The sequence below is a fragment of the Triturus cristatus genome, chromosome 7 (genome assembly GCF_964204655.1).
Source record: "Triturus cristatus chromosome 7, aTriCri1.1, whole genome shotgun sequence".
NCBI lineage: Eukaryota > Metazoa > Chordata > Amphibia > Caudata > Salamandridae > Triturus > Triturus cristatus.
In genome coordinates, this window is record NC_140590.1 from 1,565,441,493 (window position 1) to 1,565,468,882 (window position 27,390).

At 42.7% G+C, this 27,390-nt stretch overlaps 1 protein-coding gene across 1 annotated transcript in view; it reads left to right on the forward strand.

Annotated features, from left to right (window-relative positions):
- The window catches only part of LOC146812390 (uncharacterized), a 241,336-nt gene that overhangs the window by 27,032 nt on the left and 186,914 nt on the right, over positions 1-27,390 (forward strand). The window contains exons 4-7 of the mRNA XM_085619391.1: positions 678-818; positions 967-1,110; positions 5,105-5,251; positions 12,069-12,206. Of these exons, the coding sequence (XP_085475517.1) occupies positions 678-818; positions 967-1,110; positions 5,105-5,251; positions 12,069-12,206 (570 nt within the window). The remainder of the gene's footprint in view (positions 1-677; positions 819-966; positions 1,111-5,104; positions 5,252-12,068; positions 12,207-27,390) is intronic.

Here is a 27,390-nt window from a genome sequence, read left to right on the forward strand (position 1 = left end):
AGACATATATATTTCATGGGTTTGATTAAAGAGCACATTTTATCAGGCTGGTGATTTTATCTCCTGCCTTCCACATGGTGCACCAAAACCCACGCTTTGGCACACAAAAGCAGTGATTATGGTGAGGGGAGAGGCAGTCTGCTGCACTCACACAGTCATCGTCATCACACAACTTTATTTCGCTGGTAAGAAAAATTGGCATAAAACGTATTCTACACAAACAAATTCATCACTCACGCAGTCATATATACATACCATTGACTGGAAATATGTCTCTTTTCTCAAAAACCCTGAATTCGTCTCTCCATCTCACACAGAGCACCATAATGGCATAACAACTGTTAAGGCATTTAGGTACTTGCAGCTTGTCCTGGGTGGTATTTCTAAGATGGACTCATGTTTGGTAGGCTTTTTAAAAGTTGTTCAGAGTTTCCGGTACGACATTTGAAGAATAAATCATGCTATTTATAAAGATTGGAAATATTGAAATAAATGTTCACTTTTCCTCCAGCATTGTGATTGTTTTTTTTTTTTTTTTTTTTAATGCTTTACAAAGAAGCACTAGCAAAACTAATAACTCAGCACTCGCATTATCAAAGGCAAGATCTGTTGGTTTTGTCAATGCTTGTTACACCATTTGGCCTCTCTTATCATTAAGCCCATATTCTGTTTTTCAGAGAAAGAAGGCTACTGCAAACCTAATCCAATACGTTGCTTTATTCCTGGACGCTATGCTTGCGCCAATGACAGCGGATGTCCAAAAGATGAGAAGTGCTGCAGCTCTGGGTGTGCAGCTCAATGTCTACCTCCGTTGAAAGGTACAAGAATGAGAAGCACGAAGGTGGGCAAACCCGCAGTCTGCCCATCCACTCCTATCGCCAAACACTTTCTGTAAAAGTGGATTGAGCGACATGTGAACAATGAATGTACTAATGCATTTATATTGTTTCTGCTATGTTCTGACAGAGAAACCTGGAGCGTGTCCACCAGAGCGAGTCCATGTTCCAGACAGATTCAATGATAGCTTTTGTAAGAGTGATACAGACTGCCCCATGGATCAGAAGTGCTGCTCGGACAATGGTGACCAGTTTTGCAAGGCTCCCGCCAGAGGTACTCGCTAATGTAGCTTTTACTCCTTTACTCTTTTGAATAATGAAATATGCACGTTTATGGGCAGCTTCAACATCTTTAAGACTTCAAAGTGTTGGCCTTATCTTAGTACTTCTTTTCTAGACTTGACAGGTTCTCTCCTGGCAGAGAGCACTATATTCAAAGATGCAATGGCATGTTTATAACACACTGCATGCGATGCCACAGTGCGGGATGTCCAGACCACACCTGATCATTGACTTCATGGACGTCTCACTTTAGAGAGCACTAAAACCATTGACCCATGAGATCCCTTCCACGGTCTCAAACACTAGAAACTATGGAGGCCTGTCAATCTCTCTCTTTCTCTCTCTATCTCTCTCCCTCTCTCTCTCTGTGTGTAGATATCTATCTATCTATCTATCTATCTATCTATCTATCTATCTAAATATATATATAAATACACACACACACATATATATATGTGTATATATATATATATATATATATATATATATATATATATATATATATATATATATATAATATATATATATATATAATATATAATTTATATATATATATCCCAAGAACTTCACTGCTGCTTGGCGCTTCAAATATTGAAGAAAGGAGCATGGACACAACTTTGGTGCATTCAATCGATTTATTTACCTCAAGGTAAATCTGCCATAACGTGTTTCGGCTCCGAAGAGCCTTGATCACATATATCATATACATATAGCCTTGTAACCCCACCTTCCCCATCCCCAGGAGCTTGGCCTTTTCCTTTTTTTTTTTATTTCTTTTGAATATAGGAGGCCTGCGTGTCCCACCTTCCCTGAGACAATTCTGGCCCTGGAGACCCCATCCCGTGGGGCCAGGCATTCTTTTTTTTTTAGAAATGGGGAGGGGGCTGGCGTGGCCCGCCTTACCAGGCCGATATTGCCCTAGAGACCACATCTCCCGGGGCATGCCAGCATGTTGGGGACCGCAGGGGGAGCCTCAAGGCCCCCGTGGTCCCTGCCGGCTCCCCGCCTCCTGCATGAGCCGGCATTACTTTTGAACAGAGAGAGCTGCAAACATGCAGCTCCCTCTGTCCAAAAGCAATTCTGCTCCGCCCTCATGGAAACGAGGGCATTTTCAATGCTCCTGCTTCCATGAAGCAGAGCAGTGCTTGCTATGGCTTGGCGTGCAGCAGTTTGGACTGTAGCCGTGCCTTACGTTTCCTATGGAAATTAACATGGGGAAAATATATATATATATATATAGCCAGTAGATAATAATATATATATACATATATATATATATATATATATATATATATATATATATATATATATATATATATATCCACGAACTCCTCGTAAGCTTTTTCAATCCTTCCAACCAAAAGGAGCGTAGACCACATCAAATCAGCGATAAAGTGCGTTTATTTTCCCCTCAGTGCAGCGATGTTACAGCCATTACGCGTTTCAGCCCCGGAGGGCCTTGATCACATGACGCGCTCGTCATCAGTCACATGATTTTTAAACCATTTTTTTCTATTGCTTTTTTTGTAGTTTAAGGTGCAAGTGTGTTTCAAAAGTGACAGTGCTTTAAACCACGTTATTACATGATCAACAATACGCTAGCTTTCTAACACTCCCCCAGAAATCAGTATTTAAAAGACTCACATGATGATATCACGGGTTTAAATGTCTTTTTAGGGACAAAGAATGCCAATTAAGTGCAAAGATCGCAAATCAGTGTAAACAGAATGAAAACATAGTGCAAATAACATTCGGTTGAACTGTGCAAAACAATGCAAATTAAAAACAAATTGCCCACAAATAGTTTCTTCACTTATAGTCATAGCTTAAATGCCACGTAAAGTAACTAGATGGAAACCCAGATTAATTTAATGTTACATGTCACACATGGATAGTTCTATATATATATATAAATATTATCTACTGGCGGTCGCCAGTAGATAGTTATAGTTACAACCTAGTTTCCATAGGAAATCTCAAAATTCTATTTTGAATAACTTTGGCGCCGGTTGACGAATTCTCGCGAAATTTTCAAAACAAATGGGGCGCTCCATTCAGCTCCTACCCTGAAAGTCTCGGGGTGATTCGTCAAGCGGGGGCCGAGAAAAAGTGAGGTCCCATAACGAGTTTTCCCCATGCATTTTCCCATAGGACCATTAGTCGAAGGTACAGCACAAACGGCTGAACAGAATTACATGAAATTTGGCAAAGAGGTAGCCATAAGGTCAAGGAAGTGCCTTTTGAAGGTCTCGTGTAAATCTGTTCAGTATTTCCTGAGAAAATAGCATTTAAAACCATATCAATATCTATACGTGCGCACCGTGCGCGCACAGTGCGCGCACCCTGCCGTGCGCGAGCGCAATTCTGATTGGTTGTTAGATGTCGGTAAACATTCGAATCAGTTGAAACCAGGAAGTCTCGGCCGCCATTTTGTCTCTCGCAGTCTGAGGGGGTGAAAAACAAAGGTGGAGAACGTAAAAAGGGGGCAGGGTGGACAGTTCCTGACCCCCTAGCCTTGGTCAGGGGGTCACAGAAGGACCCCCAAGGGAGAAAAAAACAATTTTTATTTTTTTTTAAATCGCGGTGTGCGCGCCCCATGCGCGCACGGCACGCATAGCGCACCGTGGGTGCTTGGTGCGCGAAGCGCACCGAGCGCCCACAGCGCGCGCACGGTGCGCGCACGGTGAAAAACCTGAACAAAAATAATTAATAAATACATAACTTAGCATTTAAAAAAACGTACAAATTCACTTAAAAACCATAGGTTTCACACAGGTTATAGTTAGGAATTAGCATTTAAAAAACCTTGCAAATTCACTTAAAAAACCATAGGTTTCACACAGGTTATAGTTAGGTGGACATTTCCCTCGTAAAAAACCAATGAAATAAGGCAAAGATGTAACGTGGCTGGTTCTGCTATATCGCCATACGGAGATATGGCGATATAGCGGAACCAGCCACGTTACATCTTTGCCTTATCCCGATACACCCGTGATTGCCCTCTGACCCCCAGGATATCGACCATTGATATTATTTAAATTATCACTGATCATCACTACAAAAGAGGAAACCTATATCATTATTTATGTTAGGGATGTGAAAGAGTGAAATATCCCTTTGACGACATCTATAAACTAACAAACTCTTCATATCCATTAACTGATATACGGGGCTTCATATTTAGAGGATAAGAGTCAGGGGTTATCCCACTTTTACGCATAACGGCCATCGAGTCCTGTCTCAATCTACTCTCATTTGATCAATTCTGACCGCCAGATGGCTTCTTGATCAATCATAGATCTGCGATTTGAATAAACAACTAATTATTCTATAGTAATCACTGACAAAGAATACTCTGAAGAAGGCTTTGCCGAAACGTGTCATTTCATAATTCCGTGAACTTGTTCAGTGTTTTTATTTCTTCACAATTTTGTATATTCATTGATTGTTCCTATGTCATTGAATGAATTATTAATCAATTGAATCATTCTCGCATATTTTTGTGACATATCTAATTGTAGATTTTTGATTGTTTTATGTAGTTGTCTTTTGTAACAAAATAGATTGTCCCATGTATGTGGTTTTTGTAACTAAATTTATCTTATGAATTAAATCACAAAAATTCTGTATAAATGAATATCTATCATGAATATCAATAGTGCAATGAAACCAAAAAAAGAACATTAAAATAAAAACATTAATCTTTAATGGTTCAAGTTACATCATTGTATTGATTCTTGTTGTGTCTCTGAAGTTGCCACGTTTTGTGTCATTTTATCTTTGCACTTAGCCTGGTGCAACTGCTATCTTTATATTCAGGGTACATTTTTTTCTACACCTGAAACAGATTGGGTACTGTTCTGTCATCCCCAACTTTTGTATATAAATTCTATATGGCCGATGTCTTAAAAAAACACACTAAAACAAGTAAATATAAGAAGGCTGGGCATTTATTAAGTTTCTTTTCCCATTCTTCTTTTGGACAGCAAAACTCGGAGAATGCCCGCCGGCACCTTATGACATGGCTGCCATGAAGGAAAGAGAGGATTTCTGCACCTCGGACAGTGAGTGTGCCCAAAATCTGAAGTGCTGCCTCACAAAGACAGGACACACATGTCTGCCATCTATGGAAGGTATGTAGCTGATGTTCTGTTGTTAATGGCCTGTAGAGCAGAATAGTTGTGTCACCCTGCATATATAAGTGTGTTGTGCGTGTGTGAGTGTGCGTGCGTGTGTGTGTTTTGCCTCTTTGGGGCAATGTACAGTTATATAAGCCCCAAATTTCAAGCCTATGGCAATCGCTTCATTGGTTATTCACCAAGCAACACACACACACCTAATGATGTCTCTGTGGTCCATCACTGTTATATGTCTAAGGAACTATTACAATGATTTAGAGAACGCTGCCAAACCAGTAAAGAGGTTTAAACAACAATGTAGATAGTGATCACCAGTGCAGTGGTAGGACAAGTATCTGGCCCGAATAGAGACATTTGAATCTTATAAAAGGTGGTGTTACCACAACAGAATGTTTAAACCGAATTTGAATGACATACTGAAACGTTTGATGCAATCTTTCAAACCACACTAGATATGAAAATGCACTCAAGACTAAAATTGATTCTATTTTCCACTCTGAATCATAGTCAGTGGCGGCTCCTACACGAATGCGAAGGAGCGTCACCCCACTGCTCACTGAGTGAGCAATTAAAAACGGAAAAATAAAATGGTAATAAGGTAACATTATTATAATTTTATTTTATCATACTGGCTGAGTTGATGGGGTGGGGCTGGGCTGTTTATAGGCTGGAGAGGAGTGGTAGGCACTTCTTAGTGCGCATGACATTTTGGCTGGCCGGCCCCGGCCGCCATGAAATGTCATTGGCACTTTGCATGTTCTCTACCCAGGCTGCAATACAGCAAGGGTGGAGAACATGCCCAGGGTCCCATTCCCTGTCTGAGCGCCGAACCATGGCGCTCAGTCCAATCACAACGCTGCATTGCAGCATTGTGATTGGCGCAGGGGAGCCTGGGTATTTCCTGCTTCCACAGAATCCAGGAGGAGGAGGATAAAGGAGAAGTCAGAGTTTTTTGTTAAATTTACTTATTAATTCCTTTCCCCGCACCCCCACTCCCGTTCAGTAGTATCTGCTACTGATGATACTTAGACATGGCAAGAAAGCAAAGGATTGATGCAAATGGTTAGCTAGACCAAAAGTCAAAGCCGGGCCTAGAAAATGGAGAGCAGACAGATGACTGAGGAATCAAACACCAGGCAGACCAACCAGAAACAGGCGTCCCAGGAAAGAGCATGTCTGGTGGAGGATGTCACAAAATAAAGGGATCTACAAGATGCAATGTCAGACACTGACCCTGGTGAGACTGGTGTTAGGAATAATTCAATATCTGTAAATGAGATACTAAGCTAAGACCCAGTTGTGCCCCAAATGTCTGCAGAGCACCTTGTCAAAATGTACAAATGGTTGCTGTTTTGTTGGTGCCGGGAATGTGATTCACCTCATTAATGCTAGGTGTGGGCAAAATTTAAATTACACTGGAGTAATTCACATAATTTTGTGAATTCCACATTACACATATTATGCGCCAATTCTGAAATAACTACATTAAGCCACATCATGTAACTAGACTCCATTACCGGTAAAAACGGTAGTTAAAACAACAAACTATTACTAACCCACAACATAATGCAGATTTACTAAATAATAAAAGATACCATACACTGGTAAAAAGGCTGAGTGGGGTCAATCAAAGGAAATATTTTGTCAAACAACATATTGAAGGAAAGAAAGTGGGTGAACTGTTAGCTTGCTTAATCAGGTTGCGGTCAAATGTATATGTTTGATCTGATCGGACAATATGAACATAGTCAGTTCTTCGCAAAATATTATGATACATTACACTGGTTGCCCAACATGGCGTGACCTGAACGTATCGTGAATTACCTACAGAGGATACCCATGACCTGTTTCACAGCAAAATAAGTGAAAAATCTATAAACACGAATCACCATGGATGAAATAAGCATATCATTTGACCAACTTGCCATGGGCAAGACACCTTGTATGGATGGCTTGCCCACTGTATTTTATACTATGTGTAACTGAACCCCAAAGTGTTATCCATGTAGCTTCCTGGATGAGCTATATAGATGCATAATAAATGTAATGAATAAAATCATCCTAGAAGTTCAAACTTTGTGAATCTTGTGCGCCAGCTATCAACATCTATAAGCTGAGGTGAATTTAAGAACAACTTTTTTCAACAATTGCAAAATGAACGCCAAGGGGATGGTGCAGATCATCAATGATCTGTCCAGGGTTCCAATCTACAATCCTAAAAACTCCACTTGGCAGGGTAGACTTGCTAGTTCCACCTTAACAGGCCTGGGGTTTCGTCATGTAAATGGCAGATATTTGAATGATCAACCAGCTAATCCAACTTTCAAATCATCAGGCAAACAAGCAGTCGTTGATTATACAATAAGGGACGGAGTCCCGAAATGCATTGGGCTTGAAAATTAAGATTGTTTTACTCTTTTTGTGTATACATTTTGTGCACACAAAGAAGATTGTGTTTGCAATGTGGCATTATTATTAAGTATATTCATGAATCCTAATGAATTACAATAAGAAGAATCATGGAAAATTTGAGAATAAATAATGGCAATTAACAGGATGATATTCATGTAATTGGTTTAATGTTGTGACACATCATAGTGTATAGTGCACACTATTTTAAAGATTTATCACTTCATAATTTAATTTATTTTTGCCTATGTATGTCTCACAGCATACGTTTCAGTGTAGCACCATAAGATAACATTTTAAAAAATTGCTGAAAATCCAATAATCAGGAGTGCACCTCACATCCACACGAATTCTCATCTTGGCAACAACCCCGGTCAGACTTCATAGGCAACCCATACAAATCAAGATGTACATCTAGAAAATAATCTTCTTATTAATATTAACCAACTCAATGTTCTTTGGTTGAAATAGTTCTAAGTTCACCTGGAAGTTAGGAAGCATTAAAGTAGAGGAGGTCCAGAAATACCCATATTTGGGTCTTATAATAGATAACAATCTCACTGGGAAATATCATGTTGAGATCTTAAAAAGTTGAATTACAAGTATATTGGGAGCACTAAAAAGCTTCTCCACAGCTTATGGTTGTTCTTTGGTGGATATCATAAAGGCAATGAGTATCACTGTTCTTTTAAGTGGGGCCCAAATTCGTAATCATACATTTACTCAAATTGAATTGAAGTGCATTTGAAAACTGTTAGGTTAAGCAGTCTACCCCTTTATGCTGCATAAGATTAGAATTAGGATTGACTCCTTTATTCGTTGACATTAATCGTATCACTTATTTCATAGATGCTAAGGAGGCAGTAATCAACACCATAAGGGCACTGTTTTGCAAAGTATTAACTGCACCCAGGGGAGGAGCATTTCTCTCAGAAAGGCTAGTGAAAAAGCTGCTGGCAGAATATAATCTCCCTTTGAAGGTGACACTAGCCTCTACGTCTAGATCAGTTACTAAGACAGTGGTGAAAAAGGGAATCAAAACATTAACTCTGAGTAGGGATGTTGAGGCAGCTTCTAGATATAAACATAACAGGTACACCACATAAATGTTTTCTAGCTCAAAGTAACCATATCTCAATATTAATATTTGGCCTCGGGAGAAGATTGCCTTCATGCGATTTAGGCATTGTTATCTCCCTTTTAGTTATTTAAATGGTATATAGAAATCAAAGGGCTGCATTGACAGTTTGTGCAGGATGTGTAACTCAGCCCAAGAGTTCATTGAACACATAATGTGCTTGTGTCTAGCCCTACTTTAAAAAAAACAATTATCTAAGGCCCATGTTTAATGCAGCAGGCAAAAGAACAATATCAGAGGCATTATCATTTTGCTTTAAGGGTTGTACTGTAAAAGCTGTGAGCAACTCTGTAGAATTCTTGAGGCAGGCCATCAAGGTCTGGGAGGAAAACTGCTTACCTGACTTAATTGCACCATATTTAATTTAACTTGTTTCGTATTGTTTTATTTGTTTTCTAAATCATTTTAATGTCTTTTTAATTAATAACCTTTGATGTGTGTATTTATGGAAATTAATAATGTATATAGTTTATTGTAAACTTAAACAATAATTTACTTATTTACTTTCTTACATCTATAAGCTTTGCTTAATCCCTTAAGAAACCATTAGAACCTATTTTGGTTGATGATAAGAAGTCTTGTACCATGGTTAATCTGAAGTATGTTTTGCAGAAGGCAGTCAACATGTACTAAACCACAAAGTTAAGATAAACATGTGAGCACTCTTCACAGAGAAGAAACTAGAATCAACATTATGAATGTGCTGATTTTAAAGTTCAGTAGGGACAGGAGAACTGTAGGATTGTCTCATCCGCCCATGTTACTTACCATCAGGATAGAGAGCTTTAATGATTCACCCTGGAAAGATAAAGATCTTTACTCTTCAATGTATAGGAATTTAACAGAAAGGTACAATTGCATAGGAAGAAATTATACTAGCCTCAGTTCTGGATAAGACTGCAGAGCAATTATTCTGAGCAGCAGATGTTGGCCCACAAGCTAGGTGGGGCAACGGTAGAGCCCCAATAGTCATAACACTATAGGACCAGGGTTAAACTGGCATATGTGGCAATCTTGTTATATATGGTAAATTGAAACCTCAAAAGACTTCCATCACAAAGGAATGAAAATGGCAAACCATGAACTACCTCAAAACCTACACATAAATAAAATCACCCGATTGCAAGCAGCCAAAGAAGAGGACAGAGAGCACCCATTGCGCAAGGCACAGGAACACACAATACAGCTCATGGAACATGGCCAATGAGGAGGTGGAGCAGAGGACAAAGGAAGGAGTCAACAAACAGAAAAGCAACACTCACACTGCATGCTTGCAGACCATCATCCAGGCTGCTTTCAGGAACATTGAAACAATCCAATCAACGCTCCTGGTAGAAGCCAGAACAAAATGATGTCCACCTGATTTCTCTAACAGAGAGGAGTCTGGCAATGGACTTGAACGAATGACTGAAAACAGAAGCCCATGAAACGTCCATGGAATCACACTACCAGACTACGTTGACAGAAATAGAGGCATATACCTATGCCACATCTCACAACAAAAGAATCCAAAAGCATGAAGGTGAAGGCAGCAGGTTTCAAGGCAGCGTGAATGATTGATGCTTGTCCTGCAGAGCACGAAGATGCACTCCCGGGGTAATGCCTCAAGAGCAGTAGTCCCAGGACCAGTCCCTCTCCACCAGGTGGACTTACTATAGCAGGATTCCATAACAAAGGACAGAAAATCGAGAAAGATTAGAAGATACCTACTGCCAAATGTTGGAAATACCTGGCATATGCAGCAGTTACTACTGAAGGTTCTTACAAATACAGGGAGACAGAAAAAATATGACAATTTTGCTCCATTGGTTGGGAACAATTTTTAAAAAGTTAAGTTATTTCCATGATTAAAGATATACCATGCTTGTGTCCAGGGGTGAGTTCAATCTTATAGATATGAAGGGTGATTAGCAAGAGTGACAAAGTGGTATCTAGTCTGCCAACATCAGTGGCTGTAGGTAGCCACCACCCAGCTTTCCCAGGTCTGATTGAGCAAGCAACTCTGGAGATTGAACTTTCTGTGAAGCCCTCACAAGAGGAGTCTGGGAGCATATGCTTGGTTATTATATTTAGTTTTCTCCCCTGTCCCTTATTCCGCTCATGTGACTGTCTTGTTACTTTCTCCCATTCTACTTCCCGTCCGATGTATCCTTGTTGTTTTTGCCACACCTCACTCTTGTTGCCCTCCTGCCCCTCCCTCTTTTTCTCATTGTGTCCATTTGCTGCAGGCCGACTTCTTGCTCATCCTTGTTCCATTTCATCAGTGATGCTGAAACAATTTTTAGAGTAGGGATGCTGACCTTCGCCATCACTTTACTTGAGTGCCTTGATTATTCTTTTCATGCTGCTTGTAAATTGATGATTCTGTCTTTATTTATGGATGTGTTAGAAAACTTCAGGAATTCTTTGGCTCTTCCTTTCACCTGTACCCCAATAGGACTGCCACTGCTCAAAATACTGTACACATGCAGTCACAGAAGAGAATAGTAAACAAGCTCTCAATTTAAAAAGAATTAGCAGCACTTTGTCTAACAAAGTTGCCTGCCACGAGACAGATTGTAGTTGAACACAGGCCTCTTCATTGTTCATTCTCCATCAGAACTCAATCAAGGAATTATTAGGATGATGCAGCCAACCATCCAGCGCCACTGCCTGCCATCTCCGACTTGCCTCCTCCTGCCTCCCTGTCCCCGGTGTAGCATCATCATATCATTCCAGCTTGCACTCCTGACATCATCAGCATATCCATCGGCTCATCCTTGCCAGGTCATCTCCATTCCACCTATTCTCACCATGTCATCGTCTTCTGCAACCAATCTTCCATCTCAACCTTGGGCCCAACATCCCCAGCCCTGTCATCCCTGATGCACCTCACAGTGATCATTCTTATCACACCTGGTGCCCGTTTGTCCACTTCAGATTAATGTATCCTGCAGCATCTCTTCATCGCCATGATGGCTGGCATCATGGTATCTCCGTAGCCCTAACCCCACATCTTCTCCACCCGCATCCTCATTCATCCTTTCCCCAGTCATCTATACCTTGCCACATGGGAACAAGTCATCTCATTGGTTCTTTAAAATTAAAATATAGGAATGATTGGCTTTGCTAATGCTTTCTGAAAATGCAAAGAAATATAAGGTGTGTCTGGAATAAGAAAAGATTAAAACAATGCAGGCAAACATAAGCTTTCATCGACCCCTTGCTATCACCCACATCATGAACTTCGAAAGACACACTTACTCTGATGTTTCTTTATTTCAGATAAACCGGGTGTCTGCCCACCTCCTGTGATGTGCATACGTGCTGCACGCGCGACTTGTGCCAATGATAGCGGGTGCACAGGCGACATGAAGTGCTGCAGCGCTGCTTGTGGAGCAGTCTGTATGACGCCACAGAAAGGTACAGCATACAGTCGTTTTACTGGAGCTAAAAACAGTCCAATGCAAACCTATTCGGGTGAAGCATAACCTTTTTTGGGGTAAGTGTTGGGGTTTTCAAATATTAACACAGACGTCAAAGTTCACGCTCCAGCATTTGACGTCATTGTTGGTGCCAATAAGGGCCAGGCAACAATTTGCATGACGCGAGTGTAAATAATGTAATTTCTGTGGATTTGTGTTACCCCTATCAGGTGAAATTCACCCAATATGCCATTACGCCACATCATGTAAGGAAGGCATCATTGTAGGAAGGAAAACATGCCCTCCAAGTGTGAGGTACGAGCTCTTGTACTGATAGAACTTTCAAGTGGAAAATATTAAAACACGTCACGCTCAGAAATGCAAACTTGAAAAGGGTTCACGTTAAGCGAGCTTTGGTAATGTGCAACTCAAATGCATAATCGTAATGGAAGGAAGGTTTAGCAGTTCCCTCAGCAAAAACATAGGCTCCCACAGGGAGCCCCCACTTGGATTTTGGGTAAGGAAAGACTCAACAGCCCAAAGTAGAATTAAAAGATTTTCAAACTTCAGAATTTATTTTGCAAAGTATTTTATTTATTTATTTGTATAGCACAACTAACACCCTAAGGCGTCAATGCGCTTGTCATCCAACATCCTGCCAGCCATGAGGTAAAGGTGCTGAAGTATTAAATAATTAAAAATATAACACAAGTTATGCCTTAAAGAGCTAAGTCTTCAGACCCTTCCTGAAAGAGATCAGGTCAGGCGAGTTTTTAAGTGTGTATGGCAACTGATTCCACAATCTGAAAGAAAGAAATGTACACTTTGCTTAGGTGTTCTGGAGTTCTTGTCTCGCCTCTGTGCTGCTAGGTGCCCCTTCGCTGTAACTTGTCTCTGGTGGAGCTTGAGGTGAAGGTGGGAAGCCAGTTGAAGGAGAAGTGCTCCTCATAAGTTGAGCAGGAGTTAGAAGCAAGCTTAGACGCAGGAGAGGGATGACACAGTAGTATGTGTGCACAGACCTTGCTGGTGTTGTGTCGTCAGCCTGGCGGATCAGACATTCTGACATTTTTAGGGCTGGTCTAGAGCAGTGTTGTAGCAAGAGTGCCATGGGCCCCAATGCAATCCAGAAAAATGTACCCTCATCCACTGGTTTTGAAAGTACAAATCAGCTCTAATTGGGGTGTCCAGGGACCCCTCGCACCCAGTTTCCCCTGTCACACTGCATCTGCTGCAGTATTGATAACTGTGCACCTGGCCTAGAAACAACTTGAGCTTCCTCGCCAACCTCATATTTTAAAACAAATCACAATAAAAATACATGTGTGAACATAACCTGTGGGGGTTCGGTCCGCACTCTTCGCCCATTGTCTGTTCAAGTCTCATTCACAATTTGTTTCCTCCCAACAAAGCATATAACATAGGGCAGTGGGTCAGTTCATTTAATTCCTTAATTTTCTTCACTGTGGGTGACTGCATTTAGCCTGTATACCCTGCCCCCCAGAGAAGAAATGAACAGTAGCCCAACGCACAATAGTTCTTTTCTTCAGATACCACTCAGGGCTTCTGGTTTTACCCTCTTACCCCATCTTTCCCTAATGGAGTTACATATAGCACTGCTCTTCTAGGTAATGCTGTTGGCGCTACCCTTGCTGACCATTCTCTATTCCTGGCCAAAGGAGTATTAATATCTCCATGCTCTCCAGCTTCTCCAAGGCTCACTTGACTTAGAGTCTGCTGGAGGTCATTCCAGCTGTCTATCGGGCACATTAGGGCTCTTCCATGTGCTTGCCAAAGCTTTACATTAAGAACCATTAAATTGCGCCACAGCAGCTGCACTATCTTCAGTGTCTCAAAAACACGCGTTTCATGGTATAATATTGTATTGTAATTGCATTTATATAGCGCTTACTACCCCTGACAAGGCGTCAAAGCACTTTTTCAGCGAGTAGCACGCTAATCCGGAACCCATAAAGGATTAGTGGTGAATTAGTATAGTAAAATATTAAAGTGATTTGAGTGATGTATATGTTAGTACGTTATTTGGATTGAGAAGGACAGTGGAGGGATAGAAGAGGGGAAAACGTTTGCATTTATATAGCGCTTGCTACCCTTGATGAGGTGTTGAAGCTCATTTTTGGCAAGTAGCACACTACTTAGGAACCCATAAAGGATTAGTGGTGAATTAGTATAGTAAAAATACAAAAGTAATTCGAGCGGTTGATATGTTAGTCAGATATTTGGATTGAGGGCAGGGCAGGGCAGATCTCTGCTCATGCGAGTCACGTGGGAGGTACTTGAACAGTCATAGGATCCTGGCAGAGGAGTCAGAACATTACAAAGGGTCTCAAGTCTGAGGGGGCACAGTGAAGTGAAGCACCCATGATCATTTAGGGCTGGGAAGAGCCTTTGGGATTAACTGTACAAGTAGGAGCCGAGGTGAGGCAGAGGACAGGAAATAGTCAGAGAAGGAGCATTGAGATTCACATGACGAGTAACACCTGATATACCCATAGGTAAATGTTTTGTGGAATCTCAGGCCACAAAATAGCCATGAGGAGTCACAGACACTAAAGTACCCCATTTAGGGTCCTGTGGATCCGCAGAGAATCAGCCTGTAGAGTCTTACGTCAGGTGAAGAACATGAAGAGTCACAGAGAGGTACCTAGTGGCGTCACAGGACACGCGAAGAGTCTGACGCAGTGGTGTAACAAACCTTGAGGGGGCCCACCTGCAAAGTGCATGAAGGGCCCCCCCTTCGACCACACTCAGGAGCTCTGGTGACAGGGTACTGGACTGAAGGGGCCCCCTGGAGCTCAGGGTCCCCAGGCCCCTGGTCTGATGTATCACAAGATAGACACCATGAGCCTGAAGATGATCGGAAAAGAAGGGGTCACAGGGGCCACCAATCAAATGCGGAAATCCTGAGGTCAGAACAGTTTGGAACCCATTGCAATATTTACTATGAATTATAAGCTGCATGCTAATGTGAATATTTTCTTTTATAGCAGGATTTTGCCCACCTAACGTGCTGCCTCCAGGAATAGGTGCTACAATTTGCATTGTTGATTGTGGAAACTGCAGTGCTACGGAGATGTGCTGCTCATACGGATGCTCTTTAAAATGCACGCCGATGTCTAAAGGTATTATTTTATCACAAGCTAGTTTCATATTATTCCATCCTGCTTTCTCCACCAGTCACAGTTTGTAGCTAAACATTTGACCAGCAAATACTCCACACAAATGTGAGTTTTTGACTGAGGCAGCCTCCAAACTCTTAACATAAAAGGATATAAGTAGTGCATCATAAAGGAGCGAGTTAATGTAGTCAGTAGGAGGTGCCAAAGTTATGGTAATTTGAAGGTGGTGCACAAATATTAGATTTAAGGTATAACTATAACTTTAGCATTTCTTAGGTTTGTATTGTTAAAGTTTGACTTGCATAGAAAGAATAAATAAAGTTATAGTAAATTAAAGGTGGTACATTGATTATCAATGTAAGGTACAACTAGGGCTTTAGAATTTCTAATGTTTGTGTAGTTTAAGTTTGATTTGTGTAGAAAGAATAAATAAAGTTTTCTTAACTATAACTAAGTTTGAACCTTTTTACAATATATATACATATATATATATATGCAGAAAACCCCTCTCAGCGAGAAGGAATGAGCCGCACACATCTCGATGAAACAGGCAGATTGTATTGCATTTTAAAATACACTGGCGTTGCTTATTCCCTGAAGCATTTCGGTCTCTTAGAGGCTGAAAGACGAACAAAACCATTATATGTATATATATATATATATATATATATATTATCTACTGGCGGTCGCCAGTAGATAGTTATAGTTAGGACCGTGTTTCCATAGGAAATCTGAAAATTCTTTTTTGAATAACTTTGGCACCTGTTGACGAATGTTCGCGAAATTTTCAAAACTAATGGGGCGCTCCGCTCAGCTCCTACCCTGAAAGTCTCGGGGGGATTCGTCAAGCGGGGGCCGAGAAAAAAGGGGGGTCCCAAAACGTGTTTTCCCCATGCATTTTCCCATAGGACCTTTAGTCGAAGGTACAGCCCGAACGGCTGAACAGAATTTCTTGAAATTTGGCAGAGAGGTAGTCCTCAGGTCAGGGATGTGCCTTTTGCATATATGGAGTCAATCTGTTCAGTAGTTCCTGAGAAAATTGCAGTTAAAAGCACATACATATCTATAGCCGCGCACCGTGCGAGCACCCTAATGTGCGCGAGCGTAATTCTGATTGGTGGTTATATGTTAGTCAACGTTCGAGTCGGTCGAAATCAGGAAGTGTCGGCCGCCATTTTGTTTGTTTTCAGTGCGAGAGTGAAAAAGGAAGGTGGCGAACGTGAAAAGGGGGCAGGGTAGAGAGTTCCTGACCCCCTAGCCTTTGTCAGGGGGTCCCTGAAGGACCCCGAAGGCAGAAGTTGAGATAACTATAACTCGCGCGACCGCCACTCTATCACAAGGATGATGTCATCAGTGATGTCATGAGTGATGCCACTGACCATGTCATGAGTGATGTAATATGTGACGGCATGAGCAGAGGATTGCGGGCGCGCGAGTTATAGTTATCTCAACTAACTATAACGAGGGAATTTCATTGGTTTTTTACGAGTGAAATATCCACCTAACTATAACTTGTGTGAAACCTATGTTTTTTTCAGTGAATTTGTAAGGTTTTTTAAATGCTAATTACTAACTATAACGTGTGTGAAACCTATGGTTTTTTCAGTGATATATATATATATATATTCACTGAAAAAACCATAGGTTTCACACAAGTTATAGTTACGAATTAGCATTTAAAAAACCTTGCAAATTCACTTAAAAAACCATAGGTTTCACACATGTTATAGTTAGCTGGACATTTCACTCGTAAAAAAACAATGAAATTCCCCCGTTATAGATACTGCAGGCAACTATAACTCACGCGACCGCAATCCTCTGCTGATGACGTCAGATATTACATCACTGATGACATATGTGTCTTTCTGAAAAATAAATATTTGTAATATATGTATAGCTAAAGATTAATGGAAGAAGACATGGGTAAATAAGTGTCTAAATACAGTGATGTAATATCTGACGTCATCAGCAGAGGATTGCGGTCGCGTGAGTTATAGTTGCCTGCAGTAACTATAACGGGGGAATTTCATTGGTTTTTTACGAGTGAAATGTCCAGCTAACTATAACATGTGTGAAACCTATGGTTTTTTAAGTGAATTTGCAAGGTTTTTTAAATGCTTATTCGTAACTATAACGTGTGTGAAACCTATGGTTTTTTCAGTGAATTTGTACGGTTTTTTAAATGTTCTTATTTTTTTTTTTATTTTTCAGAATTTTCATCGTGCGCGCTCTGTGGACGCTCGGTGCGCTTCGCGCACCGAGCGCCCACGGTTCACAGTGCGTGCCGTGCGCGCAGGGTGTGCGCACCTCGCAATTTAAAAAAAAATAAAAAAATGTTTTTTTCACCCTTGGGGGTCCTTCTGTAATCCCCTGATCAAGTGTGAAACCTATGGTTTTTTCAGTGAATTTGTACGGTTTTTTAAATGCTAAGTTACTTTACGCCATTTGTGGCGTGCGCGCCCACTTAACGCAGTTCGTTCCATGCGCGCACCGTGCGCGCACAGTGAGCACGCGGTGCGCTTCGCGCACCGCGTGCCCACGTTACGCTAGATGGGCCATGAACGCACGATGCGCTTCGCGCACCGTGCGCACATGGAGGACATATGATGAGCATCGTTGTGACAGGTAAAATATATGTTTTGTTCATTTGTAATAAGCCATGCACAAATGGTGCCCTTCAATCACCATTTGCACACGGAGTGGTGAGAATGTGGATTTTTTTTTTTTTATTATTTATTACCGTACGCGTACGGTAAGCGTAATCGGCGAAATTTTCGAAAAAATTTAAATTCCCTTTTTTCACTTGGGGGATCGTTGGGGACTCCCTCGACATGGCTAGGTGCTTGGGAGCTGTCTAAACAGCCCCTTTACATGGTTTTGCACTTTGTTTTTCAACCCCCTGTCAGAGTGCGAGAGAGAAAATGGCGGCCGCCGCTTCCTGGTTTCGACCGATTCGAATGTTTACTAAGATATAACGGCCAATCAGAATCGCACTCGCGCACGTCACCGTACGCGTACGGTAAGCGCACCGTAAGCGCACCGTAAGCTGGCTCAGATATATATATTGATTTAAAGGCTATTTTCTCAGAATCTACTGAACAGATTTACACCAAACCTACAAAAGGCACTTCCTTGACCTGAGGACTACCTCTCTGCCAAATTTCATTAAATTCTGTTCAGCCATTCGGGCTGTAGCTCTGTCTAAAGGTCCTATGGAAAAATGCATGGGAAAAACGCGTTTTGGGACCCCCCTTTTATCTCAGCCCCCGCTTGACGAATCCCCCTGAGACTTTCAGGGTAGGAGCGGAGCGTAGCGCCCCGCCTATTTTGAAAAATTCGCGAGGATTCGTCGACCGGCGCCAAAGTTATTCAAAATAGAATGTTGCGGATTTTCTATGGAAACAGGGTCCTAACTATAACTATCTACTGGCGACCGCCAGTAGGTATATATATATATATATATATATATATATATATATATATATATATATATATATATATATGAGAGAACTCAGAATGGTTCAGCACTCAATAATCGGATGATTGGGTTTGATCACTAGCATAATAAACACATTCTTTATGTATGCATTTAAGAACTTCCATTGTAGTGTTTTTCTTTCTTCATTTGTCCTTTATTAACCATTTCTTCACATAGAAATATATCAAACAGATAAAATCCAAGAGCTGACGCGTTTTGTCCACATAGGACTTCTTCAGGGCTTTGACCAGTGTGTGGGATTCGCCAAATCCATAATGTCTTTTGGCACTGTTTATGTCCCAAAGACAATCAGGTTATGTAGTATGTACGTCTGGTAATATAGGTCTATCACAGCGTGTTCGTCATGGCATCGGCTTCAAAGCAGGAAGAAGATTTTATCTGTTTGATATATTTCTATGTGAAGAAGGACTGCTGCTTTGGAGGAACTGCTGGCCTCCCAAAACCCCAAGTGATGCCCCTCAGGTCTTGGACACTGGGTGTGGCCCAGAGAGCTGAAATCAAACTTTTGGGCTCTTTGCAAATGGGCCAGTTGGCACCAAGACCTTGCCGCTCACACCGCGATTCAGTGCAAAGTTCTGTCAACCCGACCCTTCGAACTACAGCATTGACCACTTGTGGGGACCGTCAATACAAGGCTTCAGAAACGCCCTCCTGCGATGCTGGCAGCCTCCCACAATACTCTCTTGCCTCTTGTGGCCCTCTCGATTGCGAACGGGAGTCTTGGCACAGGTTTGAGAAGGTAAAACTTCACTGGACCCAACCTGGTGATTGTAGCTGACATGCGCACCATCACGGTCAGCCTGAACTTGCGATTTTGACCTGGTCCAGCATGACCAGATAGCCATAATTGGTGCTTTGTGCTTTTTGGCGCAATTTTCATTAATATCTTTAAACATTCGTGACTCTGGTTCTACTGATCGGATTTTTGTCGCGGTGGTGTCAAATAATTGCTTAAAAGCTCATCTATTTTTCTAAATCGGTTTAGCATTTTTTTGTCTTCTGCTTTTACTTTATTACTGTTTGTGTGCTGCATAAATAATTCACTCATTGCCTCTAGGTTAAGCCTGCATGTTTTTTGTGCCAAGATACCCAGGGTTAAGCACAGGTTGATTTAGTGACGTTTTGTAGCTCATCCTGCACGGGACTGTGGCCATTGTTTGATCAGGCCTCACACCTCAGTCAACCAAGATCCCAATTTCTGAAGACACAGTGGTAGAAGGCCATTTGTTGCTTAGTTTTATGCTTTATGTTTATAGTCACTTTGGTCTTGCTTGCTCTGCTCTAGTGGAAACATCATTCTTTTCATAGTTGAATAGCGCCTACGCACTATTGTAACAATATTTTGAATTGCTACCCCCTTAAAAAGCACTTGAATCGTCTCTTCACCAAAATTTAAAGTACAAAGATTTCCACAAAATTACTAATGCAGTTGGCAGTGATGGTCCAGCTTCACTGGACTGGTCTCAAGGTGAATTTCTATACCCAAGTGTTCTAACTCAAAGATGCCCGACTGCCAGCATACTTCCTCCAATGAGCCAACGTTAGCTAGGCAAACAATGGAGAGCACAGCCTGATCATTTGAAATGACAGTATCCTGTATTTTCTAAGTCCAATACATTATATTCTCAAGGTGATTGTAATAAAAACGTCCACATTCAGTCCATCAGTCACTTTATAGAGACCATCAAAGACACATGCATTTTCCAATCATATATTCTTTTTTCTTCTCTTTACTTGAAATCATAAGAGATTATAGCCCAGTCCCAATATGGGATTTCTTCAGGGAAACATTTATAGAAAAGTTTCAGTATACACAGCCCTTTCCAAGTATCATTCCAACATTTCATTTTTCATATTCCTTTCTGTGTGCCCATGTCCTCGTACCTTTCTCAAGACCAACACGTGAAATCAATGGGAGTTTGACAAAGAGTTTTAATGCAGCAACATGACCCTTGCTTCGCCTACACACCTTTTAAAAATGCCCTGGACGTTGTATACCACAAACACTGAATAAACTCTAGACTAAACAAAAGAAATAGACTAAGGACACAAAGTAGGTTGTACCTCTGTAAAACTGGTGCTTTTGATTGGAACACCACATTACTTTCTGGATCTGTACCCAGTGCTTAATTTGAGCCAGTTGTTCTTGGTGCCGGTGGAGGCACTGGCACAACTTGTTTTCCACTTCCGGCATTTCTGGAGAGCAACCCGAATGAAAACACACAAAGCAGAAAGACAGAGAAAGAGTGAGATGCCGAACCAAAGGGAAAACACAGGAACCAGCAAGAGTGAGAAACAAGCATTGGCATAGCCAATAGGTCTCGCCTCTGGGACCTTATAAGTGTTTAGCCATGCAACAGTTGATGTTGTTGCACCAAGGATATTGTACTGCATAACTAAATACTTATAAGGTTCCAAAGGCAAGACCTATTGGCTATGCTAATGCTTGTTATTGTATGCCACTTTATCACTGTTTTATTGCACGTCAACTTGCACATCAACTCAGTGGCGGATGCTATTTAAGATTCGTGGGGTGGGGTGGGTCGTGGTGGGGGGATGAAAAAAAAAATTCAACATTTACCTGTGTGCCGCTGCCTCTCGGTTCTTTTAGCCTGCTTCCAGGGCAGGAACAGGAAGCTTCCAGTCTTCAAGGCTAACCTAAGCAATGCAGCGTTGTGATTGGTCTGAGTGCCATGGTTCTGTGCTCAGACGGCGACAGGGATCCTGGTCATGTTTCCTCCCAGGCTGTAATGCAGCATAGGTGGAGAACATGCAAAATTAGCATGACAGCTTGGCCAGCTGAGACGGCTGGCCAAACCGTCATGTGCACTTAAGAGAGTGCAAACCACTCTTCCTCCAGCTCCTCTGTCAGAGCCCAGCCCACCCCTACCCAGCTGAGCAACAACAGAAAATAAAATAATAGCAATGAGATATTATCATTTTATTTTTTTCTGTGTAGACCTGCTCAGTGAAGAGACACTCCTCCGCCTTAGCGGAGGAGCTGCTCCCTTCATCAACTTGTTTAACCAGACTGATCCACTATAGACTTTTAAATCAAAAACCCTACGAACATATTTCAGTGCCTTCCTATTCGCAAACTTCCAAGCAGTCACAAATGGTAGCTGCTATAGTGGATAATTGCCAGTCATCTGTTCTTCAATGCGTGTAAAGAAAAGGCTTTTTGATTTTATTGGCATATATACATACCCTTTTTAATAATTTATGTTATTGTAATGTAGTTAACAATATTCTAGCTCTCATATAAGGTCAAGAAAATTTAAAAAAAAATATTCAATTTAAAAGAAAAACATGTGGGCAATACCAAGGGAAGCATACTTACTGGATTCCTGTTTGTTTGAGGGTGGCACACCGAGTCAAATTCATTACTGAATACCTGTCAAGGACACCGCCAACTCTTGAGTCCACCATCCATATACAACAATGTGTGTCGATCGCAACACCGCCCTCAACTTGCGGCGTCTCCATGGCGCCCTCGCCAGGGCAGAGTACCTCTCCGAACCGGCCGTGCTGGTTTCTTTAGATGCCACGATGGCCTTTGACACCATCGAGTGGCCATTCCTCTGGGCTGTCTTGACCAAATTCGGCTTTGGGGAGGGATTTCTTGGCTGGGTGAAGCTTCTCTACACGGGACCCATGGCTCAGGTGGTGGTAAATGGGCGGGTCTCTCGGCCCTTCGCTCTCGGTAGGGGTACGAGGCAGGGGTGCCCGTTGTCCCCTCTGCTCTTTGCTCTTGCCCTGGAGCCACTCGCCGCTTGGCTCCGCTGGGAGCCCTCGATCAGGGGGATCCGGTGGGCCCCGGGCTTTGAGGATCGGGTCTCGTTATATGCTGACGATATCCTCCTGTATCTTACCTCGCCGCGGCAGTCGCTTAACGTTCTCTTCGATGTTCTGACTTCCTACGGGAGAAATTCGGGTCTCACGATTAACTGGTCTAAATCCTGTGTCTATCCTATCTCCGGTGGCCCCCCTCTCCTGCCGCCTCGGCTTCCGATCCAAATATCTCTGTCCGGCTTTAAATACCTGGGGATACACATCTCGTTGGACCCGGTAGCTCGCTATGAGCACAATCTCCTGCTTCCACTTCGGCGTTTGAGGGAAGACACGGCTCGGTGGTGTAGGCTGCCCCTGTCCCCACTGGGTCGGGCCGCATTGTTTAAAATGATGTCCCTTCCCAGGTTCCTCTATGCACTTCAGAACTCCTTCGACATCATTCCAGTGGCCTACTTTCGGGAAGTAGAGAGCCTGCAGAGGAGACTGGTGTGGGACGGACGGGCGCGTATCGCCCTGGCCAAACTCACTCTCCCCTGGTACAACGGGGGCATCGCGCTTCCCGACATTCGCAGGTATTATTGGGCCTCACAGCTATCAGCCATTAACCATGCCACGTATGCGCCTGGCTTGAACCCGGCGTATGAGATGGATAAATTCCTGCTTCCCGGCGGTAACTATAACAGGGCGCTTTACTCCCGCTCGGCTGGACGGACCCTGACGGGCCCCACTAAGATCGCGGTACGGATTTGGAAGGCGGCCAATGTAGCCATGGGCTGGAGTGAGCGACTAACATGCGCTACTCCTTTATTTGCCTCCGACCGACTGGGAAGCCTCTGGACAACGAAGGGGTTTGACCGTTGGGATACGATTGGCATCAGTAGAGTGGGAGACTTATGGATGAAGGGCGCGGTTAAGACCTTCGCGGCGCTCCAGAGCGAATACGAACTCACGGAAAAGGAGTTCTTCCGATACGCCCAGGTTCGGCATGCCCTGCTTTCTGTCTTTGGGGAGGGGACCAAGATCCCGGCCTCTTCGCCCCTCGAGGACCGCATACTTGATGGTCATGTTCCCGACAGTACTATCTCCTTAATCTATAAAAAACTCATTAATAATCGGGCTGACCTATTGGTGCGCCTTCGGGAGACGTGGACGGGGGACGGGGTGGAATTAGACGACGAGGACTGGCAGTCCGCACTATCGTCCCCCAAGGAAGTCGCCATTCCAGCCCGTCTCCGCCTGGTCCAGTTAAAGATTCTCCACCGGGTGTATGTGACGGGCCCCCGTCTGGTCTCGATGGGATTCTCGGAAGATGGGCTCTGCAAGCGGGGGTGTGGGCTCAGTGCCAGCTTTCTCCATATCCTTTGGGAGTGCCGGGAGGTGGCGGAATACTGGCGTCGGGTTCATGGGGTCATGGGACAAGTCACCGGGGTGGCGCTGCTGCCGGAGGTGCGTCGCTGTGTCTTGAATGTGTGGGAGCCCAATGATTATAACGCGGCGCAGACTCGGTGGGCGGCCCTGGGCTACATGATTGCTAAGAGGGATATAGCGCAGCTTTGGGGCTCCCAGCGGCCACCCACCGTGTCAGTATGGAAGGAAAACATGGACTGGTGTATGTTCAGGGAGAAGACTGTATATGTGGCCCGCGGTAAACCCGGGGCATGGGGTAGAATTTGGGGGCAATGGAACGTGTATCGTGGGGGTATCTGTACGCCCCCCCTAGTGGACACCGATATTGCCTTGTCCCCCTGACCCTTGATGGTTCCTTGCAACTGATTGTAATAATCGAATATAGATGTTCCTTTCCCGTTACCCCCCCCCCCGATCTTTCAGTACTCCCTCCTGTTGATAGCTAATTGAAGGTTTGGAGTAAAAGTCCCCCGGATGTAGCCTGACCCACGCATTTTGCCCGTATGCCTCGCCTGTTGTTTTTTGTTGTTATTTATGTTAAATGTATGTCTCCTGCTTCTCTCGAGCTATCCTGAGCCATTTACGGGGCTGGGCCCCAGGTGTCGCCTACTGCTTTAAGTAATGTACGATCCTTTCTGAGTCTAGCGGCCGGCCCTGGTGGTTGTAGGCCCATGCTTGTAACTGATTTATTGTTTTAATAAAAATTTGGAAAAAAAAAACAAAAACAAAAAAAAAACAATGTGTGTCGACATAAATTATGAATAAAATGAACCACATCCAAGGCATAGTACAGGGCATTTTGAACATCTATCCTTCATTTATGATGATCTATCCAAATCACACACCCACTTGGGAAGTCTGCAACACCTGTTTTGAGTTTCTCATTCGCTTCCAAAGGCAAAACAATTACATTCACCAATTATTATTTAACACATGACCTCTGTGAAGGTAAATCTCCATGCATAATTATCCTGTTACTTCATCCCAATAGCGCACTACAGTGTCGGTTACCATTGGCAGCCTCTGTTGAGGAAAAGGCTTGTGACACAGGCCACCTGTTGTTTCTGGCAGCATCCTCTCATGCGCTCCTCTCTTGTGAGGTAACATTAGCGAGTACCAGTTTGGCATTCACCTGCAGTTTGTTAGTGGTCTCATGCATCTCATACGCAAGGGCACTTCCCATTCATAAATAGTGTCAAAAACTGAGACTTGGTGAAATTTGATTGAAAAAGGCGAGTCATTTTTTTTACTATTTCAGCTTTGCAGTAACATTTGGAGCTGTGACTTTCTGCAGGCTATTTCTCTTTGTTCCAGGAGAGGCCTAAGCAACTTCTTAGGAAAACTACTATATTTACATTGTAAACTTCAATTCCTATTATTAGCGTCGTCCAGTGGCAGTCGAATATGATACTGAAGAGCTTTCATGAACAATACCAATTGCAGCCTTATAGTGCGCTGTAACCAAAAATTGCTGTTCGGACACTGCAAATTCCAAAGGCATGCACTGTATATTAGGAGAAATATATATTTCACTGAAAACATTTTAACCCCTTGAGTGCCCCGCCCTTTCCCCCTCCTGTGCCGGGCCTTTCATTAGCGGGCGGGGTCCATGACGAGATAGTCTCGTCATGGGCACAGCGCAACCGCGCTCCATGACGAGACTATCTCGTCATGGGCATAGAAGGGGTTAAAGTTAATGTTATGTTATAGTTAGGAATGTTATCTTTACATTAGAATTGTTTTTATAATTCACTGAATAAAACAATGCTCCTATAAAAGTTTGATCTTGCGAGTGGTACCAATCCACACTTTGCCTCATTGATCAGAAACCCTTGATTCTTCTGAGTTTTGAAACCCACTTCCCATCCTTTCAATCGCTTGGACTGTAAAGGAGATTGAAGGAGCCAATCCTATAAGTATGGAAAACGTGACCAACCGTGCAGATATAGCTGAATCATCAACAGAGGAACCACTTATGTAAATTCTAGGATCCAACCACAGGCTGAAAGGAAGGACCTGGAACCGATACTGATCTCCATGATACAGAACCTGAGAGACCGCTGATGACTGCTCGCAGCTGGAATGTAGAGTTAGGCATCTCTCCTATCTATGGTTACCATAAACTCTCCGAATGGAATCAACAGGATGATGCTCCGTAGTGTCTCCACTTTGAAGTGGATTACTATGACTCATTGATTCACCTGCTTGAGGTTTATTACCATTCTGGAGTCACTGTTTTAATCAATATGAAATCCTTAATTGCTTGAGCAAATGCAGACTTTTTCTCTGTACAGTTCGACACCAGTATCTTCTTTACTTTGGAGTCCAGAGGAGAGACAGAATATTCTTTAGTGAGCCCGCCCACTTGAAACAAACGCCTCCCAGGCTGCTTTGAAGTGCTAAATCCTCTCTTCTACCGGTCACTAGTGGCCATCTCCAGCATAGTCCGGGCTTTTGAAATGTATCAGTCCCCTGCTTCCGTTTGAGAATATTTGGACTGGAAACTTTTCCCACAACTTTTAAAGGATGTCCATTGTTGTCTTTTTGGCTGATGAAAGAATTTGCTTCCTTAACCCCCACCCCAAGTTTGAAGAAGTATTCTGATGAAGATTCCTAAAGGAGGAGGAATGTTTTCATTTCTTGAAAAAATCCAATTCCTGTTCAAAAAGATGTGTTCCCTCGAAGGGCATACTAAGAGCGGAGGATTTCAGTGAAGCATCAGTATGCCATTCTCTCAGAAACAAATTACGTCCGGCAGCTGTAGAAGCACCCCTAGCCAAAGCAGCTAGTCCCACAGCATCAAATGATATGCACGAAAGGAATTAATTTGCCTCTCCATCACCTCTAAAATAGCAGAGCATTCTGTTCCCTCTCTTGTTGCTTTTAAAAATGTCTTACATTCCGATACTATGGATTGGAAAGTCTATGCCCCCTAAACGCCTGCTCTTAATGCTAAATGACAACCAGAATACACCTTTTGAAGAGCTGAGTCCAACTTCTTGTCTGTTGACAACGTCCTCTGTCATAGAGTTTGTCACTACCAGAATCCCAATTAACGAATCCTCAGGAATAGAATATGACATTAATGGAGTCTATATCATTGAGGAGGTAGAGATGCTGCATACATTCGGGACAGAGAATTTGTCTGGCTCCTTATACTCTTGTAGTACAACATCTATAAAATGAGGTTAGATTGGAAGACAACGCTGTGGAGAATATACAAACTGGTGAAGCGCAGTCTCTTTTGGAGCACCAAGCTCCTCCGGAGTCAGAAACCCCATATTACCTCTTAGAAGAGAGAAATGCAGAGGACTGATGTCTTTAATCGCATACCTGCCCCTTTCATC